The sequence below is a fragment of the Echinops telfairi genome, unplaced genomic scaffold, assembly GCF_000313985.2.
Source record: "Echinops telfairi isolate 266 unplaced genomic scaffold, ASM31398v2 ScPeMD7_31;HRSCAF=116, whole genome shotgun sequence".
Classification (NCBI taxonomy): domain Eukaryota; kingdom Metazoa; phylum Chordata; class Mammalia; order Afrosoricida; family Tenrecidae; genus Echinops; species Echinops telfairi.
Window position 1 is genome coordinate 52,577,291 of NW_022103928.1, and position 27,940 is coordinate 52,605,230.

Here is a 27,940-nt window from a genome sequence, read left to right on the forward strand (position 1 = left end):
TAGTTGCTATGGCTTTATTTATTCTTCAACCGCCTTTTCCATCAGTACTCCAGAACTCATTATTGAATTAGTACAAGTGTATGGTCTGTACGTCCCTGAAGTTCGCCGTAATTCAGAGATGTCCCGGGATGCTCTTTGACCGCTCCCGCTAATGAACTTCATGTGTCTGTCAACCTCTCAGGTTCTCCCAGCAGAGATGTAGGACCGTCCCTGGGTCTGAAGAAGTCAAGCTCTTTGGAGAGCCTGCAGACAGCCGTCGCCGAGGTGACTTTGAATGGGGACATTCCTTTCCACCGTCCAAGACCCCGAATCATCCGAGGGAGGGGCTGCAACGAGAGCTTCAGGGCCGCCATCGACAAGTCTTACGATAAGCCTGCTGTAGATGACGACGATGAAGGCATGGAGACCTGTAAGTCTGCAGGGAAAACGCTGAGTAGCAAGAATAAGCACTTCCTCAAGCAGCAGTTCTTCACCCACACTCTGGGGAGCCTGTGGAGGTCCCCAGCGCCTCCAGGTGGTTCTGTAAGGTCAAAACTATTTTCACAATGAAACCAAAATAGGCTAGTGCCAGTTTTACCCCCACTCTCTCTCAAGCGCCCAGTTTTCCTGCCTTCTGGGGAGAGTGCAATTGATGAAATATCGAACTAGATACAAGAATACATCTCTTCTTTCAGTTATTAAAGGGATTCGCTAACATTGAAAACAATGGTATTTTTTCTCCCTGATTGTTTTTGGAAAATGCTGTTATTTTTCAAAGAAATGTGATTTCTGTTAACATATACCTGGTTTATTGCTTTCATGAAATAACTGATACGTATTTTTAAGTTTTTTCTCAGCTTTAATCTACTAAATGCATGCTTAAGAAAAAGTATTGCTACTTAGCGTTCCGATTCATACATGTAGGGATTTATTCTAAACTAAACATGTTGGAACATGTCTTTGTGATCAGTGGCTGGCTGTAGACACGTTTTTCTGGTCACAGCTCTGCCTTGACATTACTAAAGAGCCTTCAACAAACAACTCCCTCACAGTAGCAGATCTTAAAGGGAACTGCTGACCAGCTCCATGAAACACAGACGAGCTGGCTCAGAAGATTATGGCGTCTATCTTTGATTTTCAAGGGAATTCTCAGCCCCCCACGGGGAAAGCTTGTTGTATTTTTGTTTGTTTGACACAAGATGGTCACAGAAGTTTGTTAGGGAGATTTTGAAGAAAATTGCCGACTGCATGGGTGGTACAAAGGCCAGGATATTTTTGAAAAAGCTTGTTCCCATCAGGACAGTGCTCCTGTGTTCTCTTTAAGGGCAGCCAGGGCTGTCCTAAGAGAAAACCCCATTGGGAAGCTTCACCCCGTGTTACCCCTGCAGAATTCTCCGTGTTCCCCATACTCAGTGAGCATCTAAAGGAACACCCTGGGAACGCCCCAGGATGGGAGAGCTGCCATGTGGGTCTGGCATGAATCGGAGAGCACAGAGTTTTGGGGGGAAGGGTTATCGAGATGGAAATATCACTTTTAGAAATGTACAGCTCTAGATGCAGAACACGTTGGGAACTAATGGGTTTCTGTTTTGTGTAATAAAGATTTCTATGATTTATAGCAATACTTTTGACTTATCCTTAAATTGATAAATTTACCCAATATTAGAAAAATGTTTTTGGAGTCCTTAATATTTGGCATGCATCTAAGTCTCTTGAGACCAAAATGTTTGAAAACCAGTGGTAGATATTATGACTAGAGTGGACATATACAAATGTATCTACTATAAAAACACACACACACAGATACACACACTTTGAAAAAATCTTTTTTTTTGGAATTGTTGCTTGTGCTGAATTAAAAAGATATCGTTGTTTATGTGTGTGTGTTTCCAAACTGCATAATATTTTAAGCCAAATATTATTGACCATCAGTAATTAATAGGGGCCCCCAAATATGTTTTTCATTTTACATTGAGTAAAGCATTAGCATTTGTAGATGTAAACAGTGTATATATGTTTTCAGTGAGTTGTCTTTATAGCCATACATTCATAGCATGACAATGTCCATTTGATTTGGGGTGGTGGCAGCAGTGGGGGAGCCTACTAGAGTTTTTACTGATGGTTGTAGAGAAAGAACTTTGTAAACCTCATAGTAAAAATTGTTGATTAGCTTATAGTGTTCATAAGGACTAATGTATCTTTCTATTTCTTAACTTTGACATGTGACTCTACATTTAGAAAAAGGCACGACTAGGAGAAGCAGCCCTTTGTAGGAAATGCGAGCGAACATCCCGAAGCGAAAGCAGGGCCTAGACCGGGTGGTTGGTTAGAAGTGCTTACAAGTGAATGTTCAAGTGGATTATGTCTGTCATGGCTACCTAAGGAAGACTGTGGTGGAGAGGAAGCATTTTAAGTAAAAAGGTCCTCTTCTGAGGAGACGGAAGCAATGTTTTCATATACGTTTGTACTATGTAATGTGTTTGGGACGAGGGGTACTGTTGGCCATCGTGCAGCATGCAAAGCCAACGTTAGGACATTATCTCTACCTTGTGTCCCTTCTCCTCCTCTTAATTTTTCATATAAATTTGAAGGGTTCCTCCCCCCCTCTGTCTAGTCAGTGGTTTGAAATATATGCAGTCTTTTTTTAAACTCAAAACAAGAGCTCATTTTCTATATTTTGCTGCCCCCTCTGATCTCCAAGACCACCAGTCATGTACACTTTGAAATCCTGGTGTTGATGGTCTTTTGTGGATGGTCCTTATTACCCAGGCTTCCAGAGTAAAAGCCTTCATGCTCCTGGATCCTGTTGCCCTCTCTCTCTCTCTCTCTCTCTCTCTCTCTCTCTCTCTCTCTCTCTCTCTCTCTCTCTCTCTCTCTCTCTCTCTCTCTCTCTCTCTCTCTCGGCATTTCATAAGCTAGATAGGTTTTTTCTTTATTTAAAAATTTATTAATTGGTTTAAAGACAGTCTGTTAGATTTTACTTGACGTTCATCATGTTTTCAATTGTAGTAGAAATATATGTAATAAAACATTTGCCATTTCAACATCGTTAATATGTTTAATTTAGTGATAATAATTGCATTCACTATAAGGGTCTAGAGACAGGGTCTTCTAGCCCCTCAAGAGATAAAAATAAATGTAGATAGAATCATATAGATGTAGCAATGGACAGAATTATTAGCCTTTACAATTCATGGTGATTCTGAACTCTTAAAATTCTGTTTAAAATTTGGAGTTTCCTGGCTTATAAAATGCCATTTTCTCACCTAGTACTACTATATTGCCAATTTCAAATATGATGACGTGGAATACGTGTCAGTATAAGGATGTTCTTAATTCAGCAGGTGCAATCTCTAAGAATTCGTCATCATTTTAGAACTCTGAATTTGTCCCACTGTAAACTGTTTCAGTTTGCAGTTGGAGACTAAAAATTCAAGTGCATCATATTTCATTCCTTCTTCATTCCTCAGGAGAAAATAACAACAACAGTTAAATAGACAAATTACAATTTGGATGCCAATCAGAAAGTTATGGTCAAAGATTGGGAAAGATGTTTGTGCCTTTGACCTAAACCATGCACCTACCAATCACATAATGGTTTTCTCAAAACCCCTATTTTCTTTTCCCGACTGGTTTGTCAAACTTGGGATACCTCAAAAGAATGGCAACATAAAATTTAAATTTATGCAGTGTGAATTGTTGAAACTGTACTTATCTGAAAAAATAAGCACTGACCTGAGAGGAAACGATTTGCCTTCTAGTCTAGAATTTTCTAAGTTGGGATATTGGCCAGACAACTTAAATTCCTTGAGCTTTAATTTCCTCCTTTGTACAACTGAAGGTTTAAATAATAAAAGCATTGATTTTCAAATTGTGCATTGTGACCTCTGGTCAGGAGAGGCCCCCGAGGGGAAGGTAAATGGGAGGTTAAGCCAAGTGGTGCTCAGGATGGCCACAGAACTTAATTCCTCCTCTGAATGAATCATTACTCTGCCTGAACTTCAAAACAGTTGTGGGAAAATGTAATTACAATGGATCTTTCCAAGGAATTTTTTCAAAATCCCTTCATATGAACATTGTAATTCTTTGAAAATTTTAATTGGGTGGGAATAAAGGTGTTTTGCTCTGCTTCAGAAAAGCTTGACAATCACTGGTTGAGATGATCTCTGAGATGCCATCTAATTTTCTCATTTGATGAGTCCTTAGTCATTGACTTGCCTCCCCACATCCCCCCTCCTTTCAGCACGTTCCTCCAGGAAAAGCACCTCTTTGCTCTCTTGCTCCAGCATAACCAGCACCTAGCACAGGTTGGACAATTCCTAGGATGCAGTGAATCTTTATTGAATGTGTACATGGATGGGTGAATTCCTGCCTAACTTGTGTGCGTGTGTGCACCCATCCTGTGCACGTGTGATATACAGACACAGAGCCATTGAGATTTTCAATATGCTGTCAGCTTTATGGCAAAGACTTGGTTGTCCATGTTGGTATCCCATACTGGATCTTAAACTTAGAAGACCTTCAGTACCTCAATAAACTCTAGAGTGGTGTGAACGCTAGTGGTCATTGGCCTACTATAAGACTGGGAAGGAAAAGATGCTTTTTATACCACCTGGTTGTAGGCTAGAAGTCCAGGAAGTAAGATTTTTCTTTAGGTTCTTCAATGGCTGCCCTTCTCAAACGCTGGCTTGTGAATTTTCCCCACGAGGTCTGCACACGTCATTGCTGCTGTTTCCAGAAGCCACGGTGCTCTTTTCTGGTTGTGCGTCAGCCTCCTCACCCTTCTGAGGGCTATCTCTCAGCAGCTCCTCTTGCTGCCTGGCAGACGTCCAGCCATTGAAGGGTTCATTTGCATCAGCAGCTTTTTTGTACCAGGGCACATGAAGGTAAACTGCCCTGTCACCCTTGCCTCTTGCTCTGAAAAAGAGGGCCATTGTTTGAGCAGACAGTCTTTTTATTATACAAGATGTTCTGTAAGCATGGAATTCACCCTGTTAAAAGTTCCAGTGGGCAGCTGTTGAACACCGATGGGCACAGAGAGCCCAGGGCCTGGTTGTAAGAACAGAGCTTCCCTTGTGCCAATCTCTTGATTTTCTCTTCCGATGTAGACTCCCCTCTCCACGAGGGAGCCCCTTATACGTCGGCTTAGTTTATGGCTTTTGTAGGTGGCATGGAGTGACTCCATCTCACAGCCGTCACGAGGCAGGCCCTCTTCTCAGCAGTGTTGAAATCACGTCATGGGCACGAGACGATGGAGGCCAAGAGACTGGGAAGAGATCCATGTGGTATCTGGTAGCTGTCATCTTCGGTGGCACTTAGTTCTTCCCGTGGCGATGGCAGAAGCTGGCGTTTTTGTCTCTCGTTGACTCCATCTGGCCTCTCCATGTCCTGGGTGTCTGTCTGGATCAAGATGGAGCTTTGTATTCTGGGACCCATTATCTCCGAGGCCCTACCTGCATTTGACAGGGCAGGCCCCTTACAATCTGCTCCTTCTTCTATGCAAATGATGTGCCCTGCCTGGCTCGCAGCAAGCGGCTTCCACGGCCCCATAATAAATTAGTTTCCGTTGCTCTGAGAAAATGCATGCAGTCATGTTGCTTTGTTTACTTTTTGAAAAATAGATAATCCCATATTTCCCCAATTAAAAGTTACCAATAATAAGGAGCCTCACCATCAATTTAGGAACACATTTTCTCTGGGCTAGGGGAGGGGGAAGAAAACAACACAAACCCAGCAAATACTAGCCTATTAATTGTCCATATGGAGTTTCAGATATTGAGAATTTTTAATGTGGAAAATTAATACAGTTTTATGGAAAGGGGGTGGTGGTGGAAATTATTGCTGTAAAACAGGTGGGGATTCTCTGCACTACCATGTTTTTGAGTTAATGACTCACTTAACAACTATCTGGATTTGGGGTTTTTTGTTTGTTTTGTACTGTATCTTACAGTTAGTAATATGTACTATATACAGTGTTGCAACATGTAATTTGCTGAAGTTATCATTCTCAAATGATCACTGTAGATGTTCAAGAATCAGATTTATAAAGATACTAATAGTAAAAGGCAATCTTAATGGGGGGAAATGAGGTATTTGACTTAATTCAGAACCAATTTACACTGGACATGCACTGAATTCTAGCCTCAGTGTCAGCAATTATTCATCTACAGAAAGCAGGTTAGCACTAGGAGATGTGAAGCCACTGCATTGTTACCGAACCAGTTCATGCATGATTTTCAGGGGAATAATCTTTTGTTGGTGTATGCATTACAAGAGAGCATTCTGCATTTGCTGCTACAGTTTTCTTCTCTCAGTACTCTGAATACATGTGGCTACCATTTGTCACCCTGTGGATCATGTCTTGGACTACTACCCACTAGGTTTAAAGTTCAAAGCCATCAGCCACTCTGATGGAAAAAGTTGAGGCTGTCTGCCCCCATAAAGATGTATTGTCTCAGAAAACCCTGAAGAGGAAGAGTGTGAGTCAGAAGCTACTTGATGGCAGTTTGTTTTGTGAGGAAAACGAATGCAAACTTAGTCTAATTCTTTCTTAAGCAAACCCTATTATATTCCTGCAAATCTGTTGTTTAAGAATTCAGGTCATGGATGTTAAAGTCAGAGTACTTGGTAGAAAATTTCCTATTGGCTTGATTAATTCCTATGGATACTTGCATATTGACCTATGAAAATATACTGGAATGCTAAGAGCAAGAATACACTTTTCTCTCCTTTTATAAAACTCCACTGCTATCGAGTCATTGCCCACTCATAGCGAGCGCCAGTGGGGTTTTGAGACTGTCATTGTTAATGGGGTAGAAAGCCCAGTCTTTCTCCCTCAGAGCTGTTGGTGGTTTTGAATGCTGATTATTCAGATAACAGCCCAGTGCAAAGCCACTACACCACCTGGGCTCCTACTAATATGTATTTTTAATGAGTCACATGCAACTTTTTTTAAAAGGGAGATTTCTGAAATGTACTATGGGCTGTATGCGGGTGAAGTAGTATAGTCCTTTCCTTAAACTTCCTTTTCCAATTGAGAAGTAATTTATGCTAAAAGTACCATAAGAAGTCCCATCTAAAGTGTTTAAATCACAATCCACAGAGCTAAACATTTTCATATGAGAAAATTGTTTTAAACACTTGACCAAGATCATGTATTTCTTCATAATGGAATCTGGGGGTTTGGTGCCACCAGTCAGACCTGACTCATAGTGACCCTAGACATCACAGACCTGGGAAACTGCCTGGTCCTACAGGTGCATGTGTTCTGATTCTCTGTCCTGTGGTGTTTCAGAACATTAAAGTACCACTTGGGAAAGCTCGTTCTACCAAAGTATGCATTAATGGATTGGGCACCTACACTCGGATGTGAAGATGTAAATTTCAGAGAGGGCCATGGGGGAGCCTAGCCTAATTGCACCGGAGAAGCCTTGAGATTGGGTGCCATGATGGGGAATGATACCAGTTACGATGGGGATGAAGAAGGCCTATTCCCTCCACCTCCATGGAAGTACGGCGGAGGAGAAGGTAGAAGAACCTCCTTGAAGAAAAGTTACATGAGTTGAGTCTTCTTGAATGAGTAGTCTTCAGTTGGGTGCAGCAGGAACCAGGAGTCGGTGTCTGAAAACACGAAGGACTGAGGACCATCCTCATTCTGTAAGGTCGTCCTGTCTGGTGCTGATGAGAGCATTATAAGGACTGAGGTTGAACATGTAGTCAGAGACCAGATTACAGACAGCCTCATTTAAATGATTTGCATTTGAAATAACCTTAAACATTGATGAAAGGATTTCATGGGAAAGAATAACACAACAACTTGATTATCCCCGGAGATCCCTTTTCGGCTCGGTACTGCGCAGGTCATTGCATTCAACCAACAGCACATGTGTGGATTGTGTGGAGCAATGGGAGGTGTTTGAGAAGTTGGTGGGAAACGGAATTAAGAGATAATGGACTTGTTTTTTGTTTGTTTTTTAATGGACTTGTTTTATGAGGGTTTTTTGTTTTTAATTTCCTCATCCTCCCTAGAACAAAACACCTGCACTATTAGCCCCAAGCAGAGTTCAGAAGGTGGCAGGAAGGCGTTGGAAAGCGTGACAAATGGGAAGGGGGACTGAGGGCGACAGTCGGAAGAGCGCTCCGTACAGTGAGTGGATTGCAAGTCACATCAGAGACCCAAACCATCCACATTTCTGAACGGGAAACTGGTTGGCAATGTAGACTTTCACCCAAGCCACATAAAATGTAAAAAATAAAAAGGAAAGTAGATAGACTAATGCCTGCCCGCTGCATTTCCAACTCGTGTTTTTGTTGTTATAATGAATCTTACAAGGAGATTTTTATGAAAACCAAAACTAATTCTGCTGCATCATTGGAGAGGAGCTATATAGAGAGCATATCACATCTGACAGTGGGCATCAATAAGGACAAAAGTAAATACTAATAATAACCCATCGTTGTGGCCAGAGGCTAGAGAATGGGTGACCAGGGCAGGATAGGTAGCCGCTGTGCTGCTGGCCCAGCGATCAGGTCTGGGATAGAAGCACACTCGTCCAGGTAAGTAATGATGGTGGGCATTGCCTGAGAAATGCAGGGAACGGCATTTACTTGCATAGCATCTCACACACAAAGATGGATGATGATGATGTGATTTCTCTCATTAGCACTTCGAGCCTCTGAAACTTGGAATCATCATCTCACTGTGTAACCACTGCGGAACTAAGCTTTTTTAAAGTCCTACTATGACATCTCCGAGCCATCATCATTTCATTTCTGAAGTGATTGTTAGAATCTCTTACCCGGCCCTCCTCTCTATAGCTTGACATCAGCAGCTCGGTGATCACCTTTTTAAGGTCATCATCTCTAAAATGCCCTCATCCCTTCTTGCCCAAATCTTGCGCTCCCCACGTGCTGTGTTTCCTTCTTGTTCCCAGTTCCCTCTCATCCTACAAGCTGCCACCTTATTTCCTGAAGAAACTTTCCTCAAGCCCTTGAGGTTCTAAACACCCTGGTTGTATAGAGTTTGTTTTGTTTTTTGAAATCCCATGTGGATTTGAGCATCATGGTGACGAACACGACCTTTGGGGGAAAGGCCATCCGACTTTTCAAACTAGATTCATGGAGACGGCAGACATTTCACAGCTGTACATTTGTACCTGTTAAAGTTAGGAGTCTAGACAGTGAGCTGGAATCTCTTTCTTTGGCATCAAAAATAATATGGTAATACACATCTTGATCCAGATTTGCACCTTAATTAAAATATATTTTTTAGTGAGTGCTACCATTTTGACTGTGCAACCAATCCATTTTGTCAAAATTGTTGAAAGGAAAGCCTTTAAGTTTGATGTGCCTTTTCCCCAGGAAGACAAAGCAGCATCCATTGTGGACCGCTAGCTGAATGGAAAAGATCATCAGACACCAAAGGCGATTTGTAAGGGTGCAGAAACATTGAAGGTACAATCCTCATTGCACAGTGGATTAGACCTTAGACTGCTAAAAGGAAACTCAAGGTTCAACCCCAGTAGCTGCTCTACAGGAGAAAGAGGTGATGGTTTGTCTCCATAAAGATCCAGTCTCACAAGCCACATAAAGGAGTTCTGTTCAGTACTATGGGGTAGCTAGGAGGCCTTGGCAGGGCTTGGTTGCCTTCACCGTATTTGCCACCAAGTTGATTCTGACTCACAGTGAGGCTATAGGACAGGGTCAGGCTCCCCCTCTGGGTTTCCGAGTCTATACATCTTTATAGGAGAGCGGTTGCTGGTTTTGAACTGCTGACCTTGTAGTTAGGAGGCCAATGTGTAACCCACTATGCCACCAGGGCTCCTTCGGGATAAGGATAGTGGAGGTGCTGTGCTACCACTGAAATGCTCTTCAGGATTATTTTACCAGCTTCATTTGTGGGCGTGGAGCAAAGAGAATGTTAGCACGTGAAGTGAAAATAAAGAATGTCTAGCAGCTGTCAGTTTCAACTCTTTGGAGAGTGTTCTTTTGTTTTTGTTCACTGCCCAACATAAATGGAGATAGTTTTGTTCTTATTTTTCTTAAAAAGAAATCTGCCCTTAGGGTAAATTGCATTAAAAGCTATCCATTTTAACTGACCCCTTCTTCCCCCCAAAGCTGAAATTCCTTTGGTCATAGCACTGAACAATGGTCACTTGGCTCCTTCAGATATTTTTCTCTTTCCTCCATTATGCTCACTTCTTCATCTCATCAATTTATTATTTAACTCTGTATTTTAATTTAAAACCTTTTAATGCCTTCATGCTAGCTTTGTGTGTGACTGTTCAGAAAGAGCTAAGTTTCTCCTTTGCCAAGAACTCCTCATTCTGATGTTAAAAGTCAGAGTCCAGAAATGCAGATCCTGTTATTCAACACCATCTGTACAACTAGCTGTTCATTTCCTACCCCCTTCTTCCTTTTCAAAGTCAAAATACTCAACTAAACTCAGAACATAATAACACTTGTGTCCCCAAAGTTAATTCCTGTTCCATGCTTTGCAGTACTTGAAAGTCCAATCTTTATGTTCATTAACTTTTTTCTAATAATAAATGGAAATTGGTAATGGCCAGTGGATGTACTAAGTGTTGTGAACTTGCCTATGCTAATGTGTCTTTAAGTTTTAAGGAGATAGCTGGTGACGTATGATTGACTCAATGTACGTGTACTTTTTACCTTTTATTCTTTGTCTTCCAAAGTAACTGGTAAATTACTCGAAAATCTCATGTTCGTATGATTTCCCATTATCCGTGAGTTAGTTCCATCCTGCAGAGAGCCTGTAGGGCTAAGGACAGCACCTTCTGGGGGGCTTCCAAGCCTGTACATCTTCTTCATCACAGACTGCCCCATCTTTCTCCCATGGTTTCTAACCATTCATAATACTTAGGGTATTTCTTTCTAAATGATAAGCAATAGGTGATGAGTTTTTCCCCTGTGATTGGTTAGACATGCAACCCCATGGCTATGCACTCAATAAACATTTAACGATGCCTTCTTTGGTCCTTGTCATCAGAAGAGTGCTTATTGAGTGGTGAAGAATAAGTAGTTATATGTTGTTAGATGCTTGTTTTGTATTTTTGCTTATCCCTACTGAACACATTTAAATCGGGTAACATGGTTCAGGGGACCTACCAGGGCATTTAACTGCTAAATCTTACACTTTGATGGATATACCATAGATATCCCATCACTGCTGTCAGATTTGACTTACATAATGTACCTATTAGAATACTAACATCTAAATTTAAAATTACAATCTTAAACCATGTGCATTGTCCTATAGAACTGTATTTTAGAAGTGGCCTGCTTCTAGGGGTGTTGATTTCAGGATTGTTATATTGTCAGTGACCCAACCTGACCGGTGCCTTGCCTGCTCTCCTGTCCTTACGTCACATCATCCTGAGGGTCCTTTCAGAGTACCTACTAGAAAGGAGCGGATCACCTCTCTCTAAGTATAGACTACGCCTTCACGTTGCCTGCTTCTGTCGTTCTTGCTTTAAAAACCTTCAGCTAACCAGCCAACAAGGGCACCCCATCCAAAGGTCAGTCCAGCCTCATTGCCTGCTCCCTGGGAGCCAGATTGCTGTTGTGAACAAAATCAGAAGGCCATCAAAAAGAAGAGACCAAGAATGGATTTTGGATAAGCAACCAAACATGATCATTGCCGCCCCATCATCACTTGTCCATGAAAAGATGTACACGTTTCTAAAGGTCATTGACTTAGCCTCAACCTGAAACAGCACACTGTTTGGGACGACTAGATAGAAGTATTTATTTGTGGCCAAAGCTAGGAAACTTTGAGCATCCATTGAAACTCACAGCTACTTTCTGCACCATCACTCACACATCCCTAAGCATCTCTTCCAAACTTCTCTGTGACCCATCTAACAAGATACCTTGCAGAAATGAGTAGCTTAATTTGTAACATGGACTTGAATTTTAATGGAGTTACATTTGCATCTGTTGAAAACATGGTAATTAGGTACATCTTAATTGCAGAATGACTATGCTGCATTAAAGAGAAATAAGCAGCTTCACACAGTACCGTCTTTTCAAAACAGAAACTTGAAAGTATATCTCTACAGGTAACCACATGGGAAAGGAGCTGATTGCTTAGTGCACAGCGCAGGCTAAAAGAAGCAGAAATACAGTCAAATATAGGTATTTTTCTTTGCTTGAAGAGAATCATCTTAGTACAGTATCTCTGCTCAAGGAAAGCAAGCAACCTGTAAAGATGAGCAAAATTAAAGAGATGAACAATAAAAATTTATATAACATTTTAAAGAGTAAATTGCCTAAATGTAGATAGTTGATTAGTTTTTACATCATCATTTGCTGGGTGAACACAATGGATGAAGCCATTTATTCATGCTATAGTAACCGATACTTCCTGCTTGCCAAATAATGTTAATGAATATCTTCCTGTGATTTCTTAGCCCCAAAGGATAAAAAGTATGGTGTGTCCCTTATTATCAAGGTAGTACTGAATGTACAAAGGCTAGTCTTAAAACTTAAAAAGAGATATTGACTAGTTTATGAGTTACCTTTGATACATGTTAAAAATTAAAGCCTGGGGCCAATTCAAGCTTTTAAAAAATCACAGTACTTCTATGTAGTTAAGGGGAACTTGAGAGATTCATATTTTTCTCTCTCAAGTAATTTTAGATTTTGAGGCACATATAGAATATGATACATGAAAAGAACATCTTATGTTTGTATATGGGAAGCTGCATATTGCTAAATATTTTTAATTAGCTGGCATGCAAAGGGATTCATTAAACCAGCACACCCCCAGAAGATTTTCCTTGATAATGCATTATCCAAATTGGAATGTTCAGAATAAGCATAACGAATCCTCAAACGTGCACGTATCATTTTAAACAGTCCACTTGCTTGGAACAGGAAATGGAGCTTGTAGCTTTGCTTCTATAAAGTGAGGTTATACAACCCAAAGTTAATAAAGGATTTAATACTAATATTTTTTCTGTTTCACCCAATATAGAAAATAAGTTGTATTACATATACTAGAAAGGGGCGGTGAATGTGAAAATGCACTGGCAACAATTCCAAGTTCAGTCTGTAGTTCGTTGTGGAGGCACTGCCTTTATCCTGTTACCCAGCCAAGAGCAGACATATGCCCCTTGTACTAATGCCAAAACTATTAGGCAGAAGACTAGCAGAATTGCTACTGCTATTTTCGTTCATGATTTATGATAATTAGGTGGTGGAGGACTAAGCCATTTACATTTACTGAGCTCACTTTTTGTTTATAATTTCAAACTATGTGAGGGTTATACAATCCATTAGATGGTACCTATAAGACTAACAATGATAGCATAAGACTATGTGATACCATACCAGAAACTGATGAGCACTAAGCCATGTACAGAGGGCCTCCTCGGTGTTACAGCAGTGAGTTGCAGCTAGTCTTGTGCAGCTTTATGAGGGGAGAACAGTCGAGGATGGGGGTACTTAGTGATTGATAAAAGTTTGCCCTGTTGGGTAAAGTCATGAGTCAAGTCTGACCAATCGTTTCTTTGTTGAAATAACCATTGATGCGTGGCTGGTTTTAGGAACTCCGAGTCTGGGGAAACACACAGAATCATGCCGTAGGAGAAGTACAAGATAACAGGAGAAAGTGTTATCCATAGAGCTGTGAAAGTGTAGGTACAATGAACTTTCCATGTACGATGCATGTATGACGTTAAAAAAAATTTTTTTTAAAACTAATGTTCTTTATTTAACTTCCACAAAGGAGCAGACCAGGCTGTGCAGGTTTCAGGAACTCTGGAGGGTTGTTTTATGTAGCTTTAGTCCATTATCTCCAAGTTGAAGCCGCACCTATTTCCCAGAGAAGAGAAGTGGTGGCTTGCAACTAGATAGAGCCAAGGCATCTTCAGCATGTTGTAACTCGGCCTCAGCGGTATTTATATGCACTTGGGGAGCTCTTACTTCAAATGCTACCTACACAGTTCATAAACTCTTGGACTAGTTGGCCAGAATAGTTTCTCCTTGCTCTGTCTTATACTATAAAAAATTATAGACTAACTCAGCTCTTATTTGTAAAACGATAGAGTTTCATTACCTTGCCCGCCTGGATGTTGTAATTAACTTCCTCTAGCAATCTAGCACAGGTCCTGTTTATATATTGACTGATAGAGAGGAAAAGAAACAATGTTGTTTGTTTGTTTTTTAAGCTTCAATATCCTTTGAAGCAAGAGTAGCGCATGAGACACCGTGAGCGATGCATATGGTTCTTAGATTGAAAAGGTTTTAACAGCGCTTCTAGATGGAAACACCTGTCACAGAGGAAGCAAGATCTGGCCATCGACGTCTGAAAAGTCAGCCAATGAAAACCTTGTGATTCACAAAGCTCTGACTCCATTGGGCACGAGGCTGGCCTGAGTCCAGAGGTTCAAAGGCAGCTGAGAGCAAAGCCAAGCCAGCCCTAGAGTCACTGTGCGTACTGGAGCTGGCTTCTTGAGTGATTTCTTCATTATAAGCTGCAAGTCAGAGCTAAATGTAACACAGGACTGACAGCAGATTTCTGAAAGGTTGTGCTGGCTGCTAGAATTATCTTCGGGGCAAATGGATAGTGACTAGATGATAGATTACTGTATAAAGCTTGGAATTAAGTACTAACAAACCGAGTTGATCAAAGACGTGCGTGAAGGTCTTAGTGAAGGTCAATTATGTGAAAATATGGTAGTAGAAGGAGCAGCAGATCCGAATGTACTGGTTCCAAAGGTCTTCTGAGCTCTGCATCCTGAACAACAAATGGAAGAAATTAGACTATGATTTTCAGCGACTTTCTGATTAGCTGCCATGCTATTGTTATCCAGTCTACTGGGATGTGAAATTTGTTTTCTTTCTTTCTTTTTCTTTCCAACTGTGTCAAGAAAAAGGAATTCTCAACCTTGTCTTGTTTTCCTTTAATCATTTTATTAGGGGCTCATACAGCTCTTATCACAATACATACATACATCAATTGTGTAACTCAATCTTTTCTTAATGCTAATTGCTGGCATTAAAAACAACAACAACATTACTTGACCACTGCTGTGCCATTCTTTGAGAACCTTTCCTCAGAGTTGTAGGGTTTCCTAAGAGAAAACTTAGGTATCAGAATTGTCTTTATCAGCTTATTATATCTTGTATATGGTATTTCTTAATGTGAGCAATCTTTTCTGTGAACAGAAAAGACAGAATTTTTCTTGCAGATAGATGACCTTAATTTGAAGTTTGGTTTTTGGGAAAGATTGGGAAGAAGCTTGCCTCTCTTAGAACAAGCTCTGAAACCCTGACTGATACTGTATTTGTTGACATTGGTGGTGGTGGTGGTGGTGGGAAATAGGAGTTGGGTAGTGGGGAGTCGGAAGGGGTTAGGGGTTATAGGGGGTTGGATAGGAATGACATCAAAAATTCAAAGGCTAACCTGGAACTACAATAATTCTTGCTGTAATTGAAAGATAACTTTAGATAACTTGTCACAGAGATTATCTGTAGCTGTGTGTATTGATGCTTCCTACTTCATATAGCAATTGTTAAAGTTCTTGAGCTAGATGGTAGCCTACTTTAGTTACTTGTGACTCTTTTGCATGCCAAAAGTTCAGAGTGTAGAAGAGCCCTTGGACCATATATTAACTAAGTGGTGCTTCAAACGATGACACACTGTTATCACCAAATAGATTTTTTTCTGCAAGGTTCATAGAAGTGACATTATTAATTTTTGCTCATTTTCCCAACTCTGTTAACCTCTATTTAGCTGTCATTGCCTAGACAGACATGCAAAGGTATTTAGGGTTAGAATATATAATAGCATTTAATTATGGTGTTAGCAATATGTAATGGCAATAAAAGAATACAAAGGTTGTCCAGATCTGTTATAACTAACTTTAAATGCAAAACAAAACAGAACAAAAACCTAATCTTTCATGTGCAGAAAGCACAATGTACCTGTGTGGGTCTTCAAGGAAAGATGCCCTTACATGGACATTGGTCTACTCGCTGGCTAATGGCATGTTTAGGAAATTAAATGGAGACCAGTACAGACCCATTTACAACTCACCCCGCAGGAAAGGAGGTGTTTGGGATAGAGGTGCTTGTTTTGTTCTCATTTTGCAAAGATGGCAGACCAGGACCCAAAGGATCCACTTGGTGTAAGGAGCCCCTGCTGGTTCTTCCAGTAATAAGTCCATTGTAGCGTGGAGATCTCTGTGGTGACTCAACCTGAGTCCAGCGAGTGTGCTTCTGCTCTGTCATTGTTGACACATCATCTTCAAGTATGAATGTACTCGGGTGTGGTATTTATCCTTTTCCGCCTCCATTCTACTTCTATCACACAGCTGTGTGATCCATGTTGGTGGCCAACTAGATTGCAGTAGAGTATGGTTGGGGAAATGTGGGAAAAGAAATCCCTTTAGGTACTTTAGCTTCCTTATTTTTGATGGTGGTCTTCACTGTATGTATCTTTTCATCTTCCTTTTTTTTCCCCTTCATTTTTCACTTCCCAAGTGGAAGAAGATACAGAAGAAAGTTCGAGATCCGGGCGAGAGTCTGTCTCCACAGCTAGTGACCACCCTTCTCACTCCCTGGAGAGACAAATGAATGGAAACCAAGAGAAAGGCGATAAGAGTGACCGGAGGAAAGACAAGACTGCAAAAGAGAAAAAGAAAGATAGAGACAAAGAAAAGGACAAAATCAAAGCCAAGAAGGGAATGCTGAAGGGCTTGGGAGACATGTTCAGGTAAGTACTTGACCAATCCCAACTGGAACAACCTAAGCTTCTGAGTGTGAAGTTCAAAGAGGTACTAAATGCACAGACTTGAAAGCATGTTCAACGTCAATCAAAACGCTTGTATACTTCCCAGTCTTAGCTTCTTTCCTTTCCCTTCTGAAGGATTTCACTCTATGGCTTCAAACCTTTTTACCAGCCTTCAGGATGACATCTTGCCAACCATGTAAGTCAGTTGGCCAGAGGAAGGAGGAGGACACATCTGTATTTCAGCTGTGCATAACAGCAAAAGCCCCATTGACTCAAAGGGTTATTAAAGCAATGTTTGCTCTTTTTTGGAGAGTGAACAATGATTCATTATTTAAATTTAACATAAAGCTCAAGTTAGTGGTAGCTTTTAAAGGTTCATTAATAACAAGTCTAACATAAAAAAGGTTACAAATAGAGCTTCAATTAGGCTGTGTTGATTAATTTAATACTTATTACTTCAGTCTGAAAAGATTTCATTAAGCAGAGTCTCTGGCTGTTTCTTGACAGTTGTTTTTGTGTCCCTAAATTATACTCTAGGATTACTTAGCATATCGCTATTTTTTTTTTTTTTACAAATCTTTGCTATACAATAAAAGTGACAAGTTGTTCAGAAGTTACACTGAAACTCTCCCATAAATGTTCATAGAAGGTGATTTGTAATATTCAGGCATTTAATGTTACATATAAACCTTGCTTGATTGCTCCATAAATTAAACCCCTAAACATATCAAGATGATGGCTTGAAATGGGAAACAGACAGCACAGTCACTTGATTCCTGAAAACAAAAAGAAAACCCCAGAGATGACTTCTAGTATGAATTCTTTTGTTTTCACCTTGTTCTTTTTGATAATGGTTAACGCGAATAAGAGTTTTTGTTGTCGTAGAATGTTTTGCTTGATAATCCTCAGGTTGACCTCTGTAATTCAGGGAATGGTAGCTAAGTATGATCTGGAAAGTGGAAATATCATGACGTGGCTTGCACGTTCCACAACACAACAGGTGTATGCTGTAGATGGCTGGTCAAAGTGCAGGTAAAAAGTAGATGAAGCGTACGAGCAGATTGCACAAAGCCTGGCCTATGAAGTAGTAGGAGTGATCGTTCACGGACATCGGATTGGATTCCAGTCTCTAATGCTTCAGAATAGTTGTGGATTTGTAGTTTTTTCATTAGTGTTTACTTTCTTTATATTCTGCCTCCTCTGAATGCACTTTTGGGTCAGACCATTTTTCTTCGTTATAGCCTATGCCCAGGGACACTTAGGGGATGAACTTGGTCTGACTGCCACCATATTTCGGGTTCTTTATTAGTTAGGGGGCTTTTCATTTTCTATATGGAAACTGACAGCTCATAAACCGGCACTTACATAGCGCCCTGAAATAGGTCTGCTGCCCATCAGTTATAAAAACGTGTCCTATGTACGCACATGGAACGTGTGTAGGAACTGCCCGCTGTCGTCTAGGGTCGCCATGAGTCGACATCAACTTGATAGCAGTGAGGTCCTTTATTTTATTGTGGGGCTCCCACAAATGAGAGAATAAGGGGTGGGGAGGGAAGCCTCCCTTGAGACTTAATGCAGGTGAATTTTAGCAGAGCCCTATCTCCAGTAGTTCCGGAGTTCCCTCGAAAGGAAAACGCTTAGTTTTTAGTTCACTCAGTAGCTAACATTTAGCTGATAGATACACGATTCTGTTCTTGTCAAAGAATGATAACATTGACCACAATTAAGCCTTTTAGAATTATATTAATGCCCCTTTTTTGGGATGTGACTTGCAAATCCAAAACAATAAGTAGATGCCTGAACAATAAAAGCTTAAAGATGTTCACGTTGATACCAGTGGGGGAAATTTATATTTTTCCCAAGCTTTTAACTCTTGTTCCCCTTTCTGCTAAATGACCTATGAAACACCAGGTGGCATTTTCCTTAGACCTGCCTCTGTAACTCAACCTGTGGCCTGTAGTGAAAGCAGCATTGTGGTGAAGAAAGCACCTGTCTGTAGTTCTCAGGGCTTACCTCTTAATGGAAAACCGAGTTTGATGCTCAGAGGTCATCACTGAAAGTTTCCTTTTAAGGTGTAGCATATCTTTCTCCCAACAGTTTAGGAATGGCTGTTCTGTTTATTTAAAAATAAAAGACTCCCAAATGGTCTTGCTCTCCTGAATACATGGAATCCATACTTTTCTGGAGCTAAGCTACGTGGCCTTATGAGAGGCAATTTTGAAATTTGGGGAGATTTTGCCAACTGATCAGGTGAAACACAGCCGCAATTTAAAATCGGATAGGTTGTATTACAGTCGGCACTAGTTCATGGTGCAAACCTCATCACTTCCTCAATTGCTATCGTATCCCCTTGCGGATCCTGGTACGTTTCACTTTTGCATGCTGCATCAACGACGACGTGGTCGTGTTGCTACTGAGCGAGGCTTCCTCATCCCATGACATCATACTGGAAACCTGAGATCAGCCAGGGCGGAAATATTTGCCCCCTGGGAGCCGGTGCAGCTTTTCCCTGCAGAGTGGCCGCTGAGACATAGACCAGCACACTGCCAGGGAGACTTCGAGAAGCGCTCTCCAGATGCCGCTCCACAGGCACCCCCTCGTCACCACCGATAAGCCTTCTGTTTTCTTTGTCCCCATCATCGCTCATGCCTTTATTACCTGCCCTTAGTACTTGAGCCGTCTCCGAAAATGTCGCTAGATTTTCACCAGCATTTTTTAAAACTCCTTTTCATACATACTGGGACTGATTCTTTTTTTTTTTTTTTTTGAGACTAGTAAAAGATTATTCCTATTTGATTCACTCTCGCATGCATGTTTAAACCATACTCCAAATTAGTCTCTTAACTTGCCCTTTCTTCTTTTAAAGAGATTAGGGTGATCTTAGATGGCATAGTTAGAACATGTGTGTTCATGTAAGACGGGTTCTCCAAAAGTTAGTGGAAACATGGAATGGGCAGACGGGGATGTTTCCACAAACTTGTTTGTTTGAAGCACCCTCGGGCTGTTCTTGGTACAGGTCGGTTAGTAAGGGAGTTAGTTCAGGGGTGCCCAGTGTCGACCAAGAGTTGGATAAAGCAGGTTGTGTTTGTGTGTTGTTTCTGTTGTGTGGTTCCATGTACTAACAGAGAAGGATTAGGAGCATAAGCTGCCAGGAGTCTCACTTTCCAGGTACCTGTAGCAGCATTTGGGAGAAGATTTGCTTTTCTTTGAAAACAGCCTCTCCAGTCCCCATTCCTCAATGCTACCACTGCCACTGTAGCTTGGCTGTGATTTTTGATAAACTTTGAGGTGAACCAAATCGATGGGCCACATTTAAAGCTCTGGATCCCAGGAGGCCATGGTGGGTTGAGTAGGGTGGGTTCTATTCATTCGCATTCACCGATGACATGGTTTTCGATTTAACACATTGAATGGTCGCTCCCCAATCCCCCACAAATAATTTAATTATTGATAAACAACTCTGGGAGAGAGTGCTGTGAGTCATCTGAATCTCTCCTCTGTTTATAAATTATGGAGCACACCAAGTGCAAAAGCTGCCTGAACGCAAGTTTTAAATCACAGATTTAACTCTGTAAGAAGTCAAATAACCAATGGAAAGTGGTTTATGCTTGTATTCATTTCTCCCTGCACATACATCTTCCTTAGCCCACAAACCAAGCCATAAGTAAAAGAGGAGACAGCAAAACAAATAAAGCCCATCGCTACTGAGCAAACCCCGGCTCGTGGCAGAGGGTCTCCACCCAAGCCTGCCCTCTTCCCCAGGCGCCGGCTGTCACACCTCTTTTCCTGGGTACTTAAGCGTGGTGCCACCAGTGCTCCATCTCTGGCACGTGGGAAACTCCCGCGGCCCTCATTAAACGGACTCAGTGTCAGACGGACCTGCCCTGCTTACCAAACAGCTAGAGCGGCCTCGAGAATGTAATCAACTGGTGCTCAAAACACAGCCGAGGGCGAGTGTGGAGTTTTGGATCTGTGTCTGTGTGGATTGTCTGGCAGTTGGCGATTGAAATGTAATCCCAGGGAATCTTTCTGCGGTTACACAAACCTGTCACTAAGGAGGGAGCTGCGATCCACGTTCCGAGGAGGGAGACCGCTTGTGGAATGTTTTCAAGGAGTTGGGGTTTGAAAGAAAACAGCAACACGAAGCCACCAGCATCCCCCGTAGATGCCATGTCTACATTCAAAAGCCATTGTGACAATGGCATCCTGTAGCCCAGAGTGTGCAACCAGATAGTCAGAATGGGAGATGCTGTGGTCCCCCCTTTTTCTTCTCAGTGAAGGAGGTGTAGCTTAGGAGCCCAGGTCGTTGCTAGTTGGGCTGAAATCTGAGGTCAGTAGTTGGAAACCATCGCCCTGCCCTCCCTAACCCCCCCTCCTCGCCCCCCCAGGAGAAAGACAGGGCTTTCTCTCACAGCCTCCGGGACTTCCAGGGCAGCTCTGCCCTGTCGTGTAGGATGGCTTACGTGTCAGCATGGACTCGATGGCAGGGAGCTTGGAGGTGTCGTTTGGCAGCACTTTAGGAGCCAGTATCGGCTGAGTGTCAGGTTGCCTCTCAAAGTAAGGATGCTTAGCTTCAGCCGGTGGCATGGTTCCCAGGGGACAGGTGGGAGCTTAGCTTGGCAGAAAGCGAGAACAAAGGAAGGGGTGCAAGATTGCTGTTCAAATGGAATTCTCCAAATACCTTGAAAAAGATTGGCTTGGGTCCCTGCAACATTTTTTGTGTGTTTGTTTCTGTTCTGCAAGAGGAAGTGGATCATTTCCTTGGAAACCTGGTTTGGGTGACACTGGATAGATGACCCCTGTCATTTCCTGGGTGGACCCTTAATCGTTTTCAGAGCACAATGAGCATGATTAGATCAGGCCACGTACGGTTGTAGTGTCGAGTCGCACTGCCCAGCCCAGGACATAGGAACGAAATGACCGTTGCTTCCCTGCCGTGTTCTCACTAACCGTGTGTCTGTGCCGTGTCTCTCGTTTAGCAGTGCCAAACCGAAGCCCAAGAAGAGGTGAACACCAAACCAGACGCAAACATGTCTGAGCAGCGTACACGGCACAGTGGCTTCTGTTTTCTTTCGTTGTTGTGTTTAAAAACCAAACAATAAATTTACTTGTACCGAATTCTTAGTGGCTATTGACAACTTTTGTTTACGACATCAACAGTTTTTGTTGTTTTGTTCTGATGGTTTCGTCACGTCCATGGTCATTAAATTGGAGCTTTTTTATCTTGATCCTGTGCTTGGGGGTTTCAATTACTGCTTGAAAATATAGAGGTGGGGGGTGGCTCTCTCTCTCTCTCTCTCTCTCTTTCCCTCTCCTTCCTCTCTCTCCCACGCTTCCCCCATCTGTTTTCATCTACCGTTCTTTATTAACCCCTTCTCATGGTGGAACACAGTTTTAGCTGCCGCTGCATTCAGACAGCATCAGCTCGCATCTGTCAGATGTCAGAATCTGTGTTACGATATCCCAAGAAGTACTACCACCGCTTTCGTTCTGCTGTGTAAGCCGGATGCAGGGGGGAGGGTTGGCCTAGGGGAGGTGGTAAGCTGTTGGTGAAGAAATGCAGAGGTTGTTAGGCAAAGTGCCTACTTTGTACTTCATGGTGAAGGTTAGCTTTGAATCTCCATGGGTTAGAGTGTTGGGATGGGGAGGGTGCTCATAAAATAAGCCTCTGGCCTCCAGGTTAGTTGAACCAGCCAGTTCTTCCAGTGCAAGAAGAGCAGAGATAGTTTGCCAAATGGTTTTGCTGAGACCACGTGGATTCAGTGCACGTAGTTCCTAATAGGTTCTGGAAAGTCTGCCTGGCCAAAGGTTCTAGCGCAGATCCAGATTCAGGTCCAAAGGGTGGAACTCAGCCTGTCCTTATTGAAGCATAAAGCTGCCTGCTTTGTGGGAAGTTCTAACGCTCCCTCCCTACGTAACCCCCCACCCCTGGGGATATCAGACAAAGACTGACTGCCTTTAGTTAGCATAATTTCCTGAGAATGTTAGAATTGCATCCTAATTAAAAATAAATGTGAAGCGGGAGAAAATAGAACCATTTAATAAAGAGTATTTCAGAATGGGGTTGAATGGGAGAAGGGTTTCCGACTACTCTGACTTCATATCAGTTGGCTGTCTCTGTTCCCACCCCCAGCAAACAAAGAACCCGGAGCCTCTATGATAGACAAGAAACGAAACATCACAGCATTTGTTCATCTCAGAAACACTAACACTTCGTTTTTTATGGCTCGGGCCTAATGTGGATTAGCAAAATCATGTTCTCACTGGCAACACTAAATGGCATCTTATATACTCTGTCAACAATTTAGGGGACACAGGGGGGCATTTAAACTGCCTAGCTGGTGGTTAGCAGCCGAGCAACGCAAGGCAAACTTACTGCCATTGAGTGGATGTCGACTCATAGCAACCTGCTGGGCCAGGCTAGAACTGCCCCTGTGAGTTTCTAAGAATATAACTCTGTAGGAGTAGAAAGCCTCACCTTTCTCCCTTGGAGCGGCTGACAGTTTTGAATTGCTGACTTGAGGTTAGCAGCCCAACAAGTAACAACACGCCACCTGTGCTTCCTAAATAGAAGGCTCTTCCTACCAAAAGGAAATGCAAATGCTCTTACTCAACCCACTGGCATGGAGGCAATTCTGACGCACAGTGGCCCTACAGCAGAATTCCCCAGTTGGGAGGAAGGGCGGCTTGGAAAGAGATTAGTTTTATGTGTTTCCTTACTTGTCACCTGGACAGAGGACGTTTCTGTCTATAGATGCTCACAGTGTGAGATTGCTTGGAATAACTTAGAAATTTGTGAATCCAGAGGACTCATTGTATGCTGTTTTTAATTTGAAGGGAAATAGAAATAAATGTTCTTAACCCAGGAAACTAAGTGTCAGTCTGACCGGTTAGCCAAGACAAGCCTTGGGTAGCTGCTAGCCTATTCTTCTCGTGTCCTCTTTTTCCCTGTTAGCAGTTTGAAACAGAGAACCCCTGACATCCACGGCCCGACATTGACTGCAGAGGCAGCCAGAGGAGGCATGAAGCATGACGGCTGAGCTTTTGAGCCCTTCCCCGGCCCTCCTTCCCTCTCCTCTCCCAGAGACCAACTGCGTGAATAGAGCACGGGAATGTCAAGGATGACACCTACTTTATAGTCTCTGTAAAGCAAACCTTTTCACAAAAGAAATTTCTTGACAGTTCGGAGCTGCTAAGTCAATTTCAATTCCAGGCTGTGTGGAAAATGGAACCATTTTCTGCAATTGATGTGAAAATTGAAGGCTAGTGACTATTTACTCTCTAATATAACATAGGGTAAATAAATACTAGCATATCATTGAGAAATGCACTCAACGATGGGCCCAGCTAATGACATTCGCCACAACATAGATTGTAAATATTCTCTCGGAAGGTGTTTTTTGTTGTTGCTATTAGGGACTCCATGTCTTTTGCATTAAATGTAATGGATCAAGTCTACGCTACTCTGAAATGTGTTATCAAGCCCCAAGCGATTATATGCATGTAATTGTTTTATTCTTTCAACCAATCTTTCTTTCCAAAGAATTCACTGGGGAAGTGACCTCTTCCAGAATTGAATGTTGGTTGGTTTTCTTCTGACCTCTGTTTAATAATAGCCAACTTAGAAACAGAAGGCGGACACTGGATTGTGTTTCATGTTATAATGAAATACCCACGTGTCTTGTTCGCCTTCCCATTTGCGTTCCCCACCTCCTGCCGTGGACACATGAGCCACACATGCTCTAAGCTAAGACCAAGTCCCTAAAGCCATCCCGATCTGGTGTTGCTTTTTATGGTACAGAACTCTAGCAACTCCTGGCTCTCCTACATCTCCATGGTTCTCTGTCTACTGGATCACCCTCTTGAGCAGACCGTGCTGTGATTTCTTCCTTCTTGGAGAAAACTCTTGTAACCCTACCTGCTCCTCCCACTATAATCTCATTTTCTCTCCTCTCTTCACAACAAACTCTTTGATAGATTTGCTTATGTTTGCTATCTCCGTGTTTCCATTCTCTCGTGGACACACTTCAAGGAAGCCTTCATCACCTGCCCCAGAAAACATCCTCAGTGACGTCTGCAGTCGTCAGTGTGTGGGTCTTTCTCTCCAGGATCCACTGGTGGATCTCAGCTCCCTGATAATGCCTCTTCCTCCTGGTGGTTACCTGTTGCTAGGTCCTCCTCCTCCTCCTCCTGTGTCCACTGCTCTTCAGTTTTCTTAGCTGATTTTTTGTTGTTGTCATTCTCTGTCCTCCAGATATAGGGGTGCCCAGTCCTTAGCCCTCTCTTTTTTCTATTTTCATTAACACAGGATTTCGATATCCTCAAAAACCAGAGATTAGAATATCACTCTCTCAATCCTTGGAGCTCTACATTTCATGTAACGGCTCATGATTCCAAATATTGTATTGCCAGCCTGGACATCTTAGAATCCTAGAATTCTAGGACATCTGGAATCCTAGAATTCTAGAAGATTTGTAGATCTAGCCAAGTTCTTGCCAGGTTTGCTAGAACATCTGTCAGGCGTCTGAAACTTAGCATGCTCTCCACTCAGTACTTGGCTTTCCCTTCTGAACTCTGTCTGCCGTTTCACACATCATTGCTGCTCCTCAGCTTTTAATTTTTTTTCAGTTGTTGGATCCAACATCTTGGGGTCGTGCTCTGCCCCCAACACTCAATAGGGTGTCATACAAAAGAAGAAACCATCAGATCTGCTTCAAGCATAACTAGGGTCCCACCGCTTTTCACTACTTCACTGCAGCCACCGTGTTCTCAGCCCCATCTTTCCTCAATTTGGTGAGAGAGCGAGAGCAAGAGAGAGAGAGAGAGAGAGACAGACTCCCGACTGTTCTTCGGGCTTCTACCCTTGTTCCCAACTTTGTAGTCTTCATCTCCAAGACCCGATTTAAGTAAAATGGAAGTCACAAAAATTCCCTCCTCTTTGAAGTCTCATAAAAGACAAAAGTCATTCAGAGGAAAAATTAAAATTGTGGAGTCTGCTGTTAGGTCCTAAAGGATTTGTTTGCTCCCCCCAAATTCCCTGTGAGTTTTTCCTCTCGGATGCCAGTCTCCACTGGGCTGCTTGGTCATCCTCAGACACAGCAGCCCTCGGAGGTCCGGCCTTCGCCCTGGCTCATCCGTCTACCCTGACTTCCTTTTCTCAGCTATCTGATGGTTGGTGCTGTGCATCTTTAACCCCATTTCTCACATAACTGCTTTTCAAGGGCGCCTTCCAACAGTTGCAAATTGTCTTCCCTCCCACCTTTCACATTGTTTTTCTCCTTTGAATTCACTCGTAACAATGGAGGATGTGTTCCCTGTACTTGGCTGGAGAATAACCTGGCCAAGACTTAGGCTTTTCACCCTTGTCTCCCCTTCTGGGGCTCTGGAAGCGGGGCTGGCACAGAATAGGTGGTCATATCCCACCAGTGCACCCGCTATCTTCCAGCCCAGCGTTCACCTCTAGGCTCAACTGCTTTTTAAGGTGCCATGAAGGTAATTTAGATTCTCTGCTTGGGCTGGTTGGAAGTACCCACAAATGACAGCCTTGCAGCAAGCCCCGAACTGTGACCACAGGAAGCTGGCAGGAATACCCAGCCCCACCGCCCAAAGCTTCTAGCCCTAAGAATCAGCTTGGTACCCTTACTGTTAGAAAGGGTCCTCAAATCAGAAGACAGCTGTACTCTGCCAGACCTGCACCAGCTCACGTTCCACCCAGACCCACTGATCTCAGCATGTGCAGCTTAACCCTGGACATCCCTCTCACGTCCGGGTTGAGAGCATGACCCTGTCAAACCTCTTGGACAGTATGCCAACTCTTGTTGCCCACACCGCTCAAGGGGCTGATAGTACCCCTCATGTGGCTGCCTTTCCCTTTCCCCGTCCCTGGGTGGCACAAAGGGTTAAATCCTTGTCTGCTAGTTAATGGTAGGCAATGTGAGTCCACGTAGGGACCCCTGGGAAGAAGGTATTGGCAATCCACTTCCACACAAATTCTCCATGGAAAATCTTACAGTTTTACAGTGATACAAATGAGGTTACCTTGAGTCTAAATCGGCTCTAGCAACTGGTTGACTTGTTTTGCTCATGGGACATCGCCACTTCCCTGCTGGTCATCTTCTGGAAAAATCCCCATGAAGCCAATCAGGAATGAGTAAATGCATACATCAAACTACTAGAGTCAATAATGATCTGAGAGGGATTTCTTCCTGGTTTAATTTTATAACTCATGATGAGTGATTCTACAGGGTAATTAATTCTGGTGTCCCTGTCTTTGGGTGGCATGCCCACCCGGACCCCTACGTCACATACACGCCCGTGACAATGATGAAGAGACCCTTTCCAAAGAACAGCTCCTGTCATATTCTCTCAGGTCAAATCATGTTCTTTGATAGGTTATTGAGCTGACCATGTCCGTTGTTATTAATGATCATAAATGATAGGTGTGCTCTGTATTGCCTTCTGCTTGTAGGAAGGGATGTTATTTCAAAATTAAAGGTTTTCTGTTGGGCACTTCTCACATCTCAGGCTGGGGGCTATATGGTCAAAGGGACCATAGATTTAACTCAGGAATAAATGTTAAACACCCCCCTCCCATGGTGCCTTCCTCATCCTGAAGGCTTCTTATGAGATAGTAAGTTTCTGCCCCTATACCAAGTTAGACTCTTGGTTTTAAGGCTTAAAAGCATTACCAGCCACTGCTTGTGGCAGACGTCCTTTAAAGACGACACTGATGGGCAGCTTGCAGATACCCTCTGAGTGACCAATGGGCGGCGGTCTGGAGTGTGTGCTTTCTCTTTAACTACGGTAGTTGGTGACCCATGTGCATTAGAGTAGGCTTGGGTTCCCTTGCAGAGCAAGTTGCCTTTCCCTTAAAGCATCCCCACGCATTTTGATTTGGCCCACAGATTGCAGTGCCTACAAGGTAGCAGCGCTGTTCCCACTTTCTCCCTGGGTCTACTGCTTCCATCCCCCCTTTTTCCCTACCTCTTTCTGCCTCCTGGGCTTTCTCTCTCACCGCCCTGAGGAGCTGTATCCTGGGGCAAAGGCTGCCCTTTCGATCGCCTATGGTTGGTGGTTCTAAGGAGTACTTACCTCCCTGGTGTGGTTGATCGCTGTATAGGCGCAGCTTTATCCTTGAGGGTCCTCATAATAGCCCTTAAAGCTTGGTGCTATTTTAAGCCCCATGTTCCAAATAAAGAAGCT

The 27,940-nt window shown here is 42.7% G+C and overlaps 1 protein-coding gene across 1 annotated transcript in view; it reads left to right on the plus strand.

Moving 5' to 3' along the window:
• The window catches only part of PARD3 (par-3 family cell polarity regulator), a 631,094-nt gene that overhangs the window by 351,743 nt on the left and 251,411 nt on the right, over positions 1–27,940 (plus strand). Inside the window, exons 19-20 of the mRNA XM_045290158.1 lie at positions 182–409; positions 16,489–16,720. Coding sequence (XP_045146093.1) covers positions 182–409; positions 16,489–16,720 — 460 coding nt within the window. The remainder of the gene's footprint in view (positions 1–181; positions 410–16,488; positions 16,721–27,940) is intronic.